Source organism: Camelina sativa, chromosome 14, assembly GCF_000633955.1.
Source record: "Camelina sativa cultivar DH55 chromosome 14, Cs, whole genome shotgun sequence".
NCBI classification, from domain to species: Eukaryota; Viridiplantae; Streptophyta; class Magnoliopsida; order Brassicales; family Brassicaceae; genus Camelina; species Camelina sativa.
Window position 1 is genome coordinate 11,395,916 of NC_025698.1, and position 15,780 is coordinate 11,411,695.

Consider the following 15,780-nt stretch of genomic DNA (forward strand, 5'->3'; position numbering starts at 1 on the left):
TGAGAACATAGCAAATAAATTTGTTAAAGCCACCAAGACAAACCTCTTTCCTCCTTTGGTGACCGGCTGGCGCAATTCCTCCTCCAAACCGGGAGTGAGAGAGCTGACTCTCCGCTTGCTCAAGCTTCTCAGCTTCACCAGTAAAAGATTAAATAGTAAGAAAAGGGAAAATATTAAACTACGACCTGGGTTAAAAGTAAATTAACATGCTCTAGCACATCCAAGAATTTACCCAAGTCTGAAATCTGTCCGGCAACATAGTCTCCATTGCCCAGCAGCGGGGAAGAAGAAAGAGTGTTCACCCAGTACTTGTTCCAAAGGAGATCCAAAAGGTGACTATCAAGAGATGACTTGAAATAAGTGATGTCCAATGAATAGTACTGCCACATACAAAAAAAAAAAGTCAATCAATCACAATAGCAAATAATCTAAGCCTCCAAGATTAAAAAAGTCAACAAAATGAGAATGATAAGTACCTGTTTGCAGTGCACACCAAAGTCCTCAATCTTGTTAAGAGGGATAGTCTGATACTCAGAAACATGATCATCTGAGATCTTATGTCCCTCAGGATATGTTCTGAAAGCCCCAATCTCAACCTTACCAGCGGAAACAGTCCTTGTTGGATCAATCACAACAGCCAAGAAAGGTTCTTGATACTGTTGGTTAAGCATCTGAGTCGAAACATCAATACCCGAGAGCCAGCATCCATACCCTGGGTGAGAGTGATACCATCCAACAACGTTCTCCAACCTCCCAGCCTATAAGTTAAAGTTACATAAATAAACCAATCAATCAGCCAAAACTTGCATAAAAGATCAGAACAAGTAACAACAGATCAAGAGCAAAATAGCTAAATTAAGTTCTGTGTGTAGCCATCAAAAGGTAATGAAACAAGAACCACTACGAACAAATCTCTAAAACCCTAAAACACTACAAATCAATTAGGAACAAAAGAGAGAAACCCTAGCCAATGAAGGAGCTCTTACCAGCTTGTTGGTCTGAGAGTATTCAACCATGTACTCGTAAGCATCAGCCTGAGCATTAACCCTAGTCTCAGTTCCTTCAACAGGCAAAGCGAAAGCATCCATAACGATGATGGTATCGCCATCGGTTTTACCCTGCATAAGACCCATGATTTCGATAGTGCCACCAGAGCGAGCGTGAACCACCATCTTGAGAAGAGCGAGCGCTGAGATTTGGACTCGCTTGAAGTAGTTAGGATCGGAGGCCCACGGCTTCTCCTGCTGGATTTTGGCTTGCGAAGCGTCGTCGTAGTGGAATATGCCGTCGGAGGCTGAATCTGGTGGTTCGACGGTGAGAATGTTGTTCTCTAGCTCCCATGTCTTCCTCGCGATGGCCGACGATGTACCTTCCATTGAAATCGATTACGAAGAGTAGAAGAAATCTAGGGTTTTGCTAATTTTGCGAAAACTAAAAAATCGAAGAAGAGTCCGATATATAAGGATTTGTCGAATCGGTTTTATACTGAAGAAAGCTTTCTTTTTGGGTTTTGTGGGTTAAACCCGTTTTGCGAGATGCGGCACCTCTTTAATATGTCTATGGATTTGCAATTGGGGGACTAAATACAACCTTTTAATCCAAAATACTCCATAATAATGTACATTTTAATTTAATTTAATGTAATGTAAATCTATATATAATGTAAATTTAATTTCTTAGATTATAAAGTATTTTATTGTTTGTCAAAAAAAAAAAAAAGATTATAAAGTATTTTATGGAAATTTAGTTATGAGTCAATCAATACACCGAAATCTTTTTCCTTACATTTTCATACTTTTCTTTGAAGTTTTTTTTGGAACTTTTATAAAAATTTATCAAAACTAGAGTAAATTCTAGTTATTATCCCACTTTATAAAATTTAAATTACTGATTTTCTCTTGAAATGGTGTAGACGTGCTCTATAATGGTGTGATGCCTAATTGGCTAGATGATGGCTACAGCCTACAATACTACTATGAGATTAATGATTCGGATTTGCAAGAGAATGCATGGCTTCATCTATATGCTCAAGTTGCTACCTACTCTAAGTGAAATATTTAGATGGTGGATCATCTCCCATTGGAGATAAAGAAAGTGGTGGTACGAACAAATGAAGGAAGACAGAGAGAGTCAAGTTTGAAGTTGAAGTCGAGCAACGCAATCTTTCTACTTAAGTTTCAAGACTAGTGGAGATGCCGAGTACAGGTCTTGCTAAAAACAATTTAGCGTTTCGTGGAAGAAATGACAAGGTTCGGGTGGATGGTAATGGAAATTTTTTGGGCATGATTGAGTCTGTTGCAGATTTTGATCTTGTGATGAAAGAGCATATTAGACGAGTTGAAGACCATGAAATTCATAATCATTATATGAGTCACCAAATTCAGAATGAGTTGATAGAGATGCTTGGGGATGAAATGAGGCAAATGATCATAAAGAAGATTCATTGTGCAAAGTATTTTTCTGTTATTCTTGATACTACTCCATATATAAGTAACAGAGACCAGATGTCGCTAGTTATCCGATGTGTGGATATTTCTGAGCCTTTTCCAAAGATTGAAGAATTTTTTTTGAATTTTATAGAAGTTAAAGACAAAACCGGAGAAGGACTTTTTGAGACTCTACAAATGGTATTACTTGATCTTGGGTTGAATATTGATGATGTTAGAGGACAAGGTTACGATAACGGGTCAAACATGAAAGGGAAACATAAAGGAGTACAAAAGAGATTGCTTGAAATCAATCCAAGAGCTGTTTACACGCCATGTGGTTGCCATAGTTTAAATCTTGCACTTTCAGATATAGCTTCTTCGTCTAAAATAGCAGTATCATTTTTTGGAATTGTTCAGCGAATTTATTGTTTGTTTGCCTCTTCAACAAATAATTGTGAAGTTTTCAGAGACATTGTGAATGGTATTACGGTTAAACCATTATCACAAACTCGCTGGGAGAGTCGTGTTAAAAGCGTTAAAGCAATAAGATTTCAAGCTCCACAGATTCGAGATGCTTTGTTTCACTTGGCCGAAAATAGTGATAATCCGAAAACAAGAAGCGAGGCAGAGTCTCTTGCAATGAGCGAAATCCATGGAATTGGGAGTTTTGAGTTTTTGTTTGGGATGATTATTTGGTATGAACTCTTGTTTGTTGTTAACAAGGTAAGCAAGCTCCTCCAGTCAGAAGATATGGATATTGATATTGCTATTGCTCAGCTGAAAGGTCTTATTTGTTTTTTTAGAAACTATAGAGATACAGGATTTCAAGCAGCAAAATTAGAAGCTGAACAGATTGCTGTAGATATGAATATTGATCCTGTATTTTCAGTGAAGGCAAAGCGTTTGAGCAAAAGGAAAAGGTATCATGATGAAGAGCCTGAAAATGTTGGGGAAAATGTGATATTGACACCAGAAGAAGATTTCAGAATCAATTACTTCATCAAAATCGTTGATCAAGGTTTGGTTTCTTTTGAAACAAGGTTTGATCAGATTCAAAGTTATGAAAAGACTTTTGGATTTTTATTTGACTTAAAGAAGCTGAAGTTAGCGGATGATGATAAGTTGAAGGCTTCTTATGCTAACCTTGAAGTTTTCCTGAAGCATGGCACTCATTATGATATTGATGGTAATGATCTATTTTTGGAGCTGAAGCTTTTAAAAGGATCTTTTCCTAAAGATATTAAAAAGGTTGTTGAGGTCTTGGATTTTCTAAAACAGATGGAAAGTTGTTATCCCAATACATGGACTGCATATCACATAATGATGACGATTCCCGTTTCTGTTGCTTCTGCAGAAAGAAGTTTTTCAAAGTTGAAGCTCATTAAATCTTATTTAAGGTCAACTATGTCACAAGATAGGCTGAATGGATTAGCTATGATGTCCATTGAAAGGAGTTTGGCGGCAAAACTTGACTATGAAACTTTGATGGATGAGTTTGCAAGTAAAAATGCAAGGAGAATCATTTTCACACGAAAAAAAATATTGATGTATGATGCTTTAGAATTTTTTGTGCTTTTGTTAAAACTATCCAGATTTTATTTAGTTTGATAAAAAAAAAAAGTTTAAATATATGCAAATCAGCCTTTTTTTTCAGTTTGCTTGTAGCCGCACAAAACATAGCGCCGACTCTAATTAGGCAAACTTGAGATGGAAGACCACTACACATGTCCCTTGGAAGTTAAAAATGTCACTATGAGGTTACATTTGTGTTCTTTATTCTTCCTTGGTTATACATTTTTTCTTAACCGTTCGTGGGATTGTTTTGAGAGAATTCTTGTACAAGCTTGAACACACTATATGCAGTCGGGCGATTGTGTTGCATATAGTGTGAAAATAAACTTTTACTTGTGTTGCATATAGTGTGAAAAATCGAACAATAACTTTTCTTTTTTTGCGTTTTATTTACTTGTGAAAATCAGTGACTTCAAGTAACTTCTCAAAGGGTTTTAGAGATGGCCTCGTCTACACCTCAATAAAAATGAAACGTGAACATCTCAAAAGGACAAATCTTTCAGGTCAGAAAATATGATATTGAATCACACACACGAGAAAGTAGTGACATACATATATGATTTAGTCCTTTTAGATGGAATTTAAGGTTCTACACCAGAGACCAAGTGTTTTCATACATACTAATGTTTAAGCCTCTCTAAAGAGGAAAACTCTTCCAGCAGATTTGAATCCTCTTCTAACTGTTGTCTGATTTTTCCAGAACTGCAAGAAAAAAGTATGTGGGTACCAGTAAATAAAATAGAAGAAGACAATAGCGTCCGAGTCAAAAGAAACACAACATATATAATCAAGTTTTGGAGAGTGTGTACTATTGTAGTTGAGATTGAGAAGCTTCTCAATAAAGAGAAGATAATGATAGGCTAACAACTCACTCCTTCAACAATTAGAATAGCTATTTTTTCCTTAATTAGAGAAGTGGTGTTAACTAACTAGGCCTTGATTGGAAGAGCATACGAAGAAGCTTTTTTAATTTTTATCATCCAATCAACATTTATTAGGAGAGCATATAAGGGAACATTTAGAAGCTACAGATGCTCTCTTCCTATATGCTCTCATTTGAAGCATTTTTAACTCTAAAATATATATATATATATATATATATATATTAAATTAATTTTAAATAATTAATTTATTTTGTAAAAATAGAAAATTATGATTTTATAAAAGATAAATTTATTTGTTATAAGATAATATATATGAGAAACACTTAATGTTATTATTAAAAATAATATAATAATATATTTAATACATTAAAATATTAATGTGGATATAACGTTTATAATATATATTTTTGTTTTATTTTAGTTTAATGTGTTATATTATATATATTTTAAAAATTTATTGAAATTAAAAATGTAAATATAGATATAAACTTTTATAAAAAATTATAATATATATTAATTATTTGTAACTAATGTGTAACATTATAAATATATATAATTAAAAATTATTAAATTACACATTTATATATATATATAACAATTTATAAAATTGATTAAATCTAAAATATATTTTTAAAAAATCATATAGCAATGAGTGATAATTAATTTTTTAATGAAACACATTTAAATTATATATTTTTAATTAATATCATATATTTAATATAAATATAATATTTAATACTCCACTGCTATACCAATCAACTAAATGTGTTATATTAGTTAGAGCATACAGCTTATGCAGCTTAATGCTTATGCTGCATAATGCTAATGTTATAGTATATGTGGTTCCAATCAAGCCCTAGGCTTAAGTTATCATCTGCCTATAAAAATAACTACAGAACCAATACCAAATATTGAGTCGCATGTGTGGCTTTTGACAGTTTCTCCAACGACGTCGTATAGATTTTTTTTCTCATTTTTTTATGTAAAAAAAAAATTGAACACAATTCACAAAAGATCTTTCAAATATACCAATGATAAAAAAAATAACAAAAAGTGGAATACAATAAATCCTCTATAAATTAATACTTTATAAATTAATAAACACTATAAATTAATAAATTTTGCTAGTCCCAATTCGGAACAGTGTAAAAAATAACAAAATTCGATAAGATAATAAGATAATATTTTTTTTGAAATCTCCATGTAAAATATGGTCCCAATAATATCATAAATTAATAATCATGTAAATTTACATATATATATATATATGTTGATATAGTAAAATATGTTTCTCTTAAACATCATATCTATAAAACAATTATTATGTTGTATCTTCAAATTATAATGATATAAAATATTCTATAACATTTCATAAAACAGCTAAATTTTTTTAAAGTTTTCAATTTCTAAATATGCATCATTTACATTTTGATAGTTTGATAGACTATTAAAATACAATAATTGATATTCTTATTCATAAATTTGAATATTTATGTCAAGTGTATAAGTGAATTTTTCTATAATATTTGTAATTCATTGTCAATAATATTTTTTTAATTATTTCAAATTCAATTCTAATACCATAAAATTTACAACATCCTAAATTCTAATCTTATTTTGCAAAATGGTCTCAGTTCATAATTTTTAAAATATTAAACAATTAAAAAATACCTATAAATTAATAATTATTAATTTACACTATAAAATAATAATTATTAATTTATAAATAAATTAATAAAATATATTGGTCCTAACATTATTAATTTATAGAGGTTTTAATGTATCTAAAATATCATTCATAATTATATTCATACAATTCTTTATTAGGATCTTAACGATTATGATATTTATCACATTATGATCTTCACGATTACTTTCCTTATCACATTATGAAATTATGTAATTACGAACATATAGTGTTGTAAATAATATTATAATTTCCAAATTAAAGTTATAAAATCATAATTGAGAGAAATTTTTTATAAGTTTCGTACAAATTTTGGGACATATTTATTTAAAAGAGTATTTATGTAATATAAACTATTAAATAATTAATTTATTCAATAAATTACTAAACTCCTTTAAAAGTATATAATTATATTTTATTATATTAATTTCAAACTCACCAACAACCTGTGAAATATTATCTAGTTAGCTATAAAAAAAACCAATGATAAAAATATTCACATAGATCTGCCTTGTTTGTTTTTGTTTTGTTATGATAAGCTAGCTAATTAGGTATGTTGTTTTCTTATGATAGCTCATGAGGATACGTAATGCCTTTCTCATTTTCATGGAAGACTACACCAATTTGAATCACCCCAGAACCAAAATTTTATCAAGTGAACCATTCATTTGCCTCGCAATTTAGTATACCCGTATCAATACTCGATTAAAAGTTCATTAAAACACTCAAATACGCTCAAATATTATCATCATATGTCTCACAATTTGGTAAATCAGTAGCTTTTCATGTTACTCTCCACTCAATCCCACTATGATTTAAGCATCAGAATGTCATTGTACAAAAATTTATTTTGTCAAATAAAGCCAACTAAGTTTTATTTGCTACAAGTATTGTATTGGGTATAACGTATTCGAAAAGGCAGATTAGTCTCCTACGGACGTAAGACTGTTGTTTTGTATTGTGGAGTTTGCTCATTTACAAGCAAGTCCTCTTTCTCCATGGCTCATGTCACTAAACGTGGGTGGACAAAAGATATATTATCAGGGGGCGGAGGAGAGAAGCGATTGAGGTTCCGGCTTAGTGTGAAGGATGACGTGGCATTTTATGATTTAAGATCCCGCCTAAAAAAACCCTACAAACTACAAATTACAATCTCTCTTCCCACTCTACTGCTGTCTCTCCCTCTCCATTATAAGGTGATTTCCCCCCCCCTCCCCTTGTTCTTTTTTTTCTGGCTGATTTTAATTTTTTTCTTCTACTGATATCAGTTTTTTTTCTTCTTCTTCTCCGCTCTGATTTTTTTGTCTCTGCATCGAAGAAGAAAAGCACAATATCGAAGGAGAAAAGCACAATCGATGGATGGAGAAGAAGAAGCAAACGCTAATTTGCTCTGAATCGAGTTCAGAGTGAGTCTCAACATTGTATGTTCTGATGTATCCCCATGTTTTTTAGTCTCAGCTAGGCCATTCGCATTTGCCAAGGTCAAGTATTGATGTTCAATGGTCTCCTGCAGGCAGTTACCTGGTTTCACCTGCATCAGTATACAAAATCTTTATCCATTCTAGAATCTTTGTTTCAAAATATGGAGCCACTAGACGATGTATGTATCTTCCATCTTTTTTTGTTGTGCTTTGTTCAATATGTCCTACTGTTTCTAAAATAGGCACCTTGATATTTATATGCAGACAATCGCACTTCATATCTGTTTCTTGTTGCAGGAAGAGTCAGATGCTTTGAGCTTCGAGAGGAGATCATCCTTCTGTGAGATTAACCCACGACGGTGATGCTCGAGCTTCGACACCTCATCACTTAGCCTTTGGTTGAAACGAACGGCCTCTCCAAGCTGAGCTTCGAGGCGCCCAATCCTCTCTGAAGGGTCTAGGGGGTTCTAGGCAGAAGCCTCCAAATCACGAATGCGGCGTTCATAGCGCGATGGGCTGCGAGGAACACGAAAGTTAACTTAAGGAAAGAAAGAGAAATGCACTAGGAAGGGAATGAACGAACCTCAAAGACAGTTTGGGCGACATTGGTGACCGCATTTTCCTCCTTCAGTTGTTCAACAGGTGATATGCGACCAGAGCCAAAATGGATCTTACGAAACAGCTCGGCACAGGACTGGGAATCGTCTGAGATGGGACGAGCTGCAGGAGAATGAGTGAACTCCCAACGGTAATCCGTCGTCTTCTGCTTTTTCGAGGGATCAGGCCGCTCCTGATCTGTACCCTCTTTCCTCTTTTAAGGACCTTTGGTCGCCTCCACCTAACGACTGGGAGTCTCGATAACCTTTTTTCTGGGAGAAAGCGTCTCGACGGCCCCGACGCGGCGAGTCGATGGAGTAGGATTGGTTTTGGCGCATTGCTTTCCATCGCGAGTCTCCGCCGAGCGACAACCTTGAAGAGATTGGCCACTACAAGACGAGCCAACATAAGTAGCCCCGGTTTCTGGACGAGTGTCCGAACGGTTCTCTGGACGAGACAAAGGAGTTGTATCAGGAGCTCGGCGATAACGGGCAGATGCATCAAGAACAATCATGTTCAATTTTCCCATCGTCCTAGCTGAAGTAACCGACAAGCAAGTTAAAGAGAGGATAAAATGCCTAGGTAAAGATCGTCGAAAAGTAAATTGTACCTTACTTGTTTTCTTCTCTAACGGGGCTCGAGGTTTCCTTGGACGATCCTTTTTGGGCTCGGTACCCGGCCAAACGTAAGGGCAGAAAAGCTTGATTACGTCTACCTGAGCTTGCAATGAGGCGGAGCACGGTAGGAGACACCGAGGAATGACAACTGGAAAACAAAAGAAAAACACATAAGAATTTGGCCAGTGAGTAGGACGAAGAAAACATTGTAAGAAGAAACGGTCGGCTAACGGGTGAAGGGTTCCACCCAGAGAACAGCGGGATAGAAGGATCCTAAAGAACCCCCGGGACAACCTCCAGGAAGAAGTAAGAGCGCCCCCAGTTATAGGTTTTGCCTTTAGCGCCTTCGACAAGAGGAGGTTTCTTCGACGAGGCCAGATAATGAATTCCGGGAGTTTTGGATCGATTTGCCGGATTGAGGGTCGTCAATTCCTCGAGATGGTCGCATGTGAGCTTGACGCCAGCTGCATCGGCCATAATATAAAGGCCCACTGCGTTGCGGAAGGTCGCCGGAGAAAATTGTGAGATCGCCGCCTTGTGTCTGGAGAAATACGTCATCAAGAAAGCGGGGAGAGGAAAGGTAAGCCCGCACTCGGTAACAAACTTCTCCAAGAGACAGAAAAAACCAGGGGAACATCCCAAGGGCGCTGATGTGTAGCTGGAATCCTAATATTTGGCCGAGTGCTCAACTTCCCCAGTTAAACAGCCCTAGTAGCCGCCTCCAACTTCAGGGTGGAGCTGTGGACATAAGAGAACATATTTGAACTCACGGGGGGAACCTCGTCTGAGCCCAGAGAAAACCCCTCGTCGAAGGAAGGCTCGTCGACCAAGGAGGACACCTTGCAAGGAAGATCCGATTAACTGGGAACTGCATAGTCAGAAAATAAACGGTGCTAAAATGGATTTGCAGCGTTGAGCCTTGCGACAATTGGATTTCTCTTCTGATTTTGCAGCGTCGGAATCCGTAGAAACAGAAGAGGATTGCCCGGGGGAACGAGGTCGAGCCTTGCGACAATGGATTTGCCCGAATCTCCGGAGTTGGAAGGAGTAACTTCCCGGAGATGGCTCGCGGCAGAGGGATCGATCGATACGGAAGAAGACATAGAGGATGGAAATCGAAAAAACAAGGAAATAATTGCGTAAGAGAGGAGGAGAATCGTACCTTGCAGCAGAGAAGAGTCGAAAGTGAAAGATTGTTGAAGCGAAGACAAGTATTTATAGGCGAAGGGTTTAAGCAGTCATCATTACGGACGCGAAGCGTGAAGCGACGTTTGGGGTTCCGAACTTCACGCGCCAGCAAGTCCCACACGCGCGATTAAACGGCTACCTTGGAGAATGGGGGAGCCCACTCGCGACCTTCCATTTTCCAGATCTTTGTTTGCATAACGACTCTTCGATTTCCTGACCTTTGTCTGGTTTGAGCTTCGGACGAGAGGATCGAAGAATAGTTGAACTCGTCGTAAACAGAATGCACAAAGTTCTCCGCCAAAAGTGACTAAGAACTGAAGGCGGGGGGGAAATACTGTTAGGGGTGGATTACCCTCCTAACTGTAGGCCCAGTCCAGGAAGAGATCTCCCAAGGCCCAAATAAATATTCAAAGGAAAGAGGAGTATTTCCGTCCTTTTAAGTGACGAACCGACACGATTTCCTATAAATATGAACGTACAAACGCTTAGAAGAGGATCAAGAAAAACGATTTCCTATAAATATGAACGTACAAACGCTTAACCGACGCGATCTCCTCTATGGCTCTCCTCTTGAAATCCCAGCTTGAGCAGTATGCTCATTTGAATCATAAAAAGGTTTTAGAGCTTTTGGGTGTCTCCGAAGAAGCAGAGACTTCAGGAATTTTCAAGAACAACCTTGGTTGCATATACTATCAGCTTGGAAATATATCATGCTTCCGCTGCGTTGTTTTCAAAAGCTCTAAGGAACTGTTCATCCCTTAGAAAAGTGAAGACGTTTTCTCTCTTAGAGGATAAGTCTCTGTTGATCACATACAACTGCGGTTTACTTCATTTGGCGTGGAGGAAGCCTCTAATTGCTGCTCAATGTTTCCAGAAGGCGAGCCCAGTTTTCGGCAGACAACCCCTCCTTTGGCTCTGTTTAGCTGAATGTTGTATAATGGCTTTACAAAAGGGTCTTTTAGAAGAGGGAAACACTTCTTTCGATAGATCAAAAATCAGACTCCATGTAGCCGGGAAAGGAAAGTGGAGACACCTTATGATGGAAGAAACTGGATATTTAAGGAACTTGCTGGCAGTACCCAATGGGAAAAGTTTTCATTACCACTAGCACGTGTCTACCTCTCAAATGGTATATATCTGCTCAATGAGTCTCTCTCGAATGATTCTAAATCAGTTCTTGAATCGACATTATTCGTGGGGATGAATGAGACCAAAGAAGAATCATCCTCTAATCATGGGGAAGCGAACACGAACTCAGACTCCCTCTCTGCTTTCAAGGATATATGCCGTAGAGAAAAGCAATTGATCAAACAGGCTCTTCTTGCCAATTTGGCATACGTAGAATTGGAGTTGGAGAATCCAATCAAATCTGCGGAGGCCCTCTGCTTGCTCAATCGACCCACTGAAGCTGTCACACATTTATCTGACTATCTACTTGGAGAGGATGATTTTAAACTGCCATATGCACAAGAAAACTTTGACCAGTGGCGGATGCACACTAGCTCTGATTGTGACGAGACATTGGAGTTGTCCACGGAAACTGCCCTTAAGCTAGAAGAAGCTCGTGGAGTACTTTTTGCAAACCTTGTCGCGCTGCTTGCCACACAAGGACATCATGACCAGGCGAAACTTTTCTTAACACGTGCATTAAATCTCTTGCCGAACAATGTACAGCGGTCTACATCGATCTAATGTTGGGTAGGTCACAAGATGCCCTTGCTCATTTAAAAAAGTGTTCCTATGTGAGCTTTGTTTCCCAGACTTCTTAGAAGATTTGTACTCTAAACGGTATCAAGCTTTAGAAATTAATATGAGAGGATTAGCTTTGTACAAGTTTTCTTTTTAATTGCATTCGTGACTTAGATTTGGTTCGTCAAGTGTTAGTCGATTTCTTGCTAAGGAACAATTGAAGATTGGGTAGAGAGCAAAACAGAAATTTTTGTACTTATGTTCGGTCCACCGCCATCCAATCAGTATCCAACAGAATAAATGGAAACCAACCAATCCATGTCAATGCTGTAACAAGCAAGATAATCCAAACACAACCTGGAAAATATCTGAAAGTTCCAAATATTTCAGTAAGAAAAGCTCCGTCTGTTCCATTGATTTACCCATGTGCTTCAGAAGACAATGAAGTGGAGGCACCTCATGAGACGCATAGGATCGTAGTTATCGCAATAACGACATATATGTAGAAGGCAGACTTGAGATTGGCACATTCCACATTGCATGAAACAGTCTTTGTGAAAGTGAAGATTTTGTTCCAATCATCATCATATGTGATCCAGTTGCATAGCCAAGAATATTGCTCATTCTGGAGAAACTAGTAAGAGACACTCAGATGTCTTCTAGTATTCTTTAATCCAATCACCCCAAAAGCTCAAATATGGAGAGATCTGAGAAATGAATCCATTATGACAAAGTGAAGTACCTAATCTAGAAATTACACAAACTCACCCAATGTGTTCAAATCCTGACCACTTCATCAAACTATGGTCTTCCTAAGCAAAAATCCCAAATTTTAAAAGAAACCAGAGTCCCTACACTCACAGTCTGAGAGGGACATTGTTTTAGGCCTAGAAAAGTTGAGAGTACAAATTCCGAGAATTGCAAGGGAAAAGATTAAACCAAAGTAGGAGAAGATATTTTGAACTTCAACGTAAAAACTTGACCACAATATCGAATAACTAAAAGACGCTAAGGTAAGAATAAATACATGGAAACAAATGAAGACACAATGGACCTGGAGTGTCCTTAAGATCCGGCTGTCCACGATGCATGCATGCTATGCAAGTCACTAAGGCTAGTTGCCTTGAGTGATGCTAAATACAGCTTTTTTAGTATTGCAAACTTGTTTGCTCCTCCTGCTGTCTTTGAGTATAAAAGGACCATATTCTTCAGAATCTTTTGCAGTCGGACCCAAAAATCCGAGAGACGCTTCTTGTCTAATTCTTTCTCATCTTCTTTCGAAATGTGACATCCTTCAAGAAACCGAGACAAATCCGACTCGAGCATCTGAAGCTAAACAAAATAGAACATTCAAAATATGGCATCATGCAAATACATGAATGGTCAACTTTTCAAATCTCTGGATCGAGCACTTACAAAGTTTGGTTGGTGTTAAAACTCGAAGGACATATCCGAATCCTCTAACAGGATATAAAGGAACGTGCCGGGATCACTTTTAGGGCCAAAAATGTTCAATGATCTCTGATAATTCTCATCTGCCAGAAGAGCGTGCTCATTGGCTTTCTCGATGGCATTTTTTACCAAAAACATTTTGCAGCAATTTTTGTGACACCTCGCTAACTCACAGCAAGCCCGTGCGACTTCAACTTTACCAGCTTCCCCAAGATATACGTACGAAGCTAGTGCCCCTATAAGAGCATCAATGGCTGATAATTGACCAGGAGAAGAATTATCAATGCTCTGGGAGATGCTACTTAGTACATGAGGTGCAGTGGCGGTTGTGACTGTTTGGTCCAAGTGATTACCAAGACAGCGATATGCTTACCCAAGCTGAATGTAGACTTGAGTTCTCAACACTTCTTGAACAACAAAACCTTTCTCTATGGCAAGAAGGAGTTCTTTCTCTGCTGCCAAGAAGAACTCAATTAAGGCAACAAAATCCAGTGTTGTAGACTTCAAAGCTGCTTCTTTGTTCCGCCGCGTTTGCTGGAGATGCAGGGAACTTTTCTTTTCATTGGCCAGCTTTCTTCGGGAAAGACCACAGTTGAGGAGTGTAACTATAGCAAATTCAGAGTCGTCAGTCTCCTTTAATGCCATCATAGCATTAGTTGTTGCCTCTTCTGCTTCTTTATAATTTTTTCGATGCAAATGTTGTTGACCAATTTTACTCCATACGCATACTTTTCTTTTGATAAGAGATTGCAACTCCTTACCGTTGATTGGATTCAATGATCTTTGAGTTTGTTGGAAACAGTCTAATGCAGCCAACATGTGAGATATTTCTGCATCACCCTCACAAGACCTGGTGAGATATTTAAATATCCCACCCCTACCTTTGCCCCAGTTCTTCTTCTGAGCCACACAAGTGCAATTTACTAGCAAACAGAACTGACATCTTGTACTGTGTGTCGTTAACTTGTTCTTGAGCTTCTCCACTTCCTCTACAATCTCAAACGACATTTCTTCTTTCTTTGTTACTTCATACCCCTCAGGTAAAGGAGAAATTTGAAACTTCACATGAATCTCACCAACCATTAACCATACCTTAGCCCAAAAGATGCGTACTGATGGAAATTCCCTGAAACTAATATAGTCTTGCGTTGTTGAAGGGCTCGACTGGTTCAGCAACTCCTCAAACTTTTCGAATTGTATAAGCCGTGAAAAAGACGTGTACATTGCATATGCAAACAAACTCTCCCCAAACTTGTGTGGCATTGATCCAAAAATGGAGCAAGCTAGCTCTACGATATTCAGAGCTTGGAGCAACTGTCCATCCTCTTTGTAAGCTTCCCCAAGAGAAAGATATGATTCACCAAGAAGCAGAACGAGACTCCACAATTTCCTGTCTAGTGTAGATGTTGGAAGCCACTTAACTTCCTGGTCTGAAGACATTAGTTGTCGTGTCCCCGTGAGAGAATTTATAGCCAGAATAACATGTTGATCAGCTGCTCGGTGCATGAAATTGAACTGGTTGCAGTCAAAGGCGCACGATCTTGGCATACAGGACCAATAGTACCTGAAGCTGAGTTCACAAGTGATTCCTCCTTTAAGTCTGCTACTTTGACTTTACGTTGCACATTATTAGCCTCAACAGTTAAATCAAACTCCTCTTCATTATTCAAAATGAACCGCTCGTGTGCATATGCTCGAACAACCTATCCAGTATGATGATGTCACAATAAAATAATTAGTTAGTACCCATAAGGATTTAAACAGCTTTATTAGTATTAAAGAAAGAGAAAAGAGTAAAAGAACAACTTACTAGTTGGAATGAGCTTGCGCTTGAGGAATGGTTCTTCGAAATAGTGGAAAGATCAAAGAGTTGAAGCAAATCTTCTTCACCAACGCTTTTGTAGAGCTGAGGAGAACATAACCAAATCAACAAGTCGACTTTTTTTGCCAACAAAAGATGTAATAGTGTTTGGCATATAATAATAAAACGTTACCCAGTAAACACCAGGATCCTCTTTGCAATTGGATTGAAGAAACCTTAGAACAGCAAGGCCGTTTTGCTGAACAACATTAGGGTCAACGGCAGGTGCATCCCCAGAGATTCCATCTGGTAGAAGCTCATACCCTTGGACAACACCGTTCAGATGATTGCAAATTGCTAGCTCAGGTACACTGTCCATTACATTATCAAGCCAAGCTTCAAGCCAGGATAACGTTGGAACCTGTGTCAAAATTAAGAGAGAA

The 15,780-nt window shown here is 37.5% G+C and overlaps 2 protein-coding genes and 1 pseudogene across 3 annotated transcripts in view; 1 reads left to right on the forward strand and 2 right to left on the reverse strand.

Moving 5' to 3' along the window:
• The window catches only part of LOC104741003 (COP9 signalosome complex subunit 5b-like), a 3,830-nt gene extending 2,301 nt beyond the window's left edge, over positions 1-1,529 (reverse strand). Inside the window, exons 1-4 of one of the 2 annotated variants that reach the window (XM_010461761.2) lie at positions 987-1,527; positions 477-758; positions 233-380; positions 44-132 (exon numbers count right to left, since the gene is read on the reverse strand). In XM_010461761.2, the coding sequence (XP_010460063.1) occupies positions 44-132; positions 233-380; positions 477-758; positions 987-1,376 (909 nt within the window). In that variant the 5' untranslated portion in view covers positions 1,377-1,527. Of the gene's footprint in view, positions 1-43; positions 133-232; positions 381-476; positions 759-986 lie in introns of both variants that reach the window. The other variant, XM_010461759.2, reaches the window with a different exon arrangement.
• Positions 2,193-8,065, forward strand: LOC104743473 (zinc finger MYM-type protein 1-like). Its single transcript, XM_010464550.1, has 2 exons — positions 2,193-3,930; positions 8,025-8,065. The coding sequence occupies exons 1-2, from the start codon at positions 2,193-2,195 to the stop codon at positions 8,063-8,065; spliced, it is 1,779 nt and encodes a 592-aa protein (XP_010462852.1).
• On the reverse strand, positions 12,882-15,764 carry LOC104743474 (annotated as a pseudogene).

Coding starts and splice junctions, on each gene's coding strand:
- LOC104743473 (XM_010464550.1), top strand. CDS start 2,193: ATGCCGAGTACAGGTCTTGCTAAAAACAATTTAGCGTTTCGTGGAAGA. Junction 3,931..8,024: donor TTTGATGGATGAGTTTGCAA/GTAAAAATGCAA, acceptor CATGTTTTTTAG/TCTCAGCTAGGCCATTCGCA.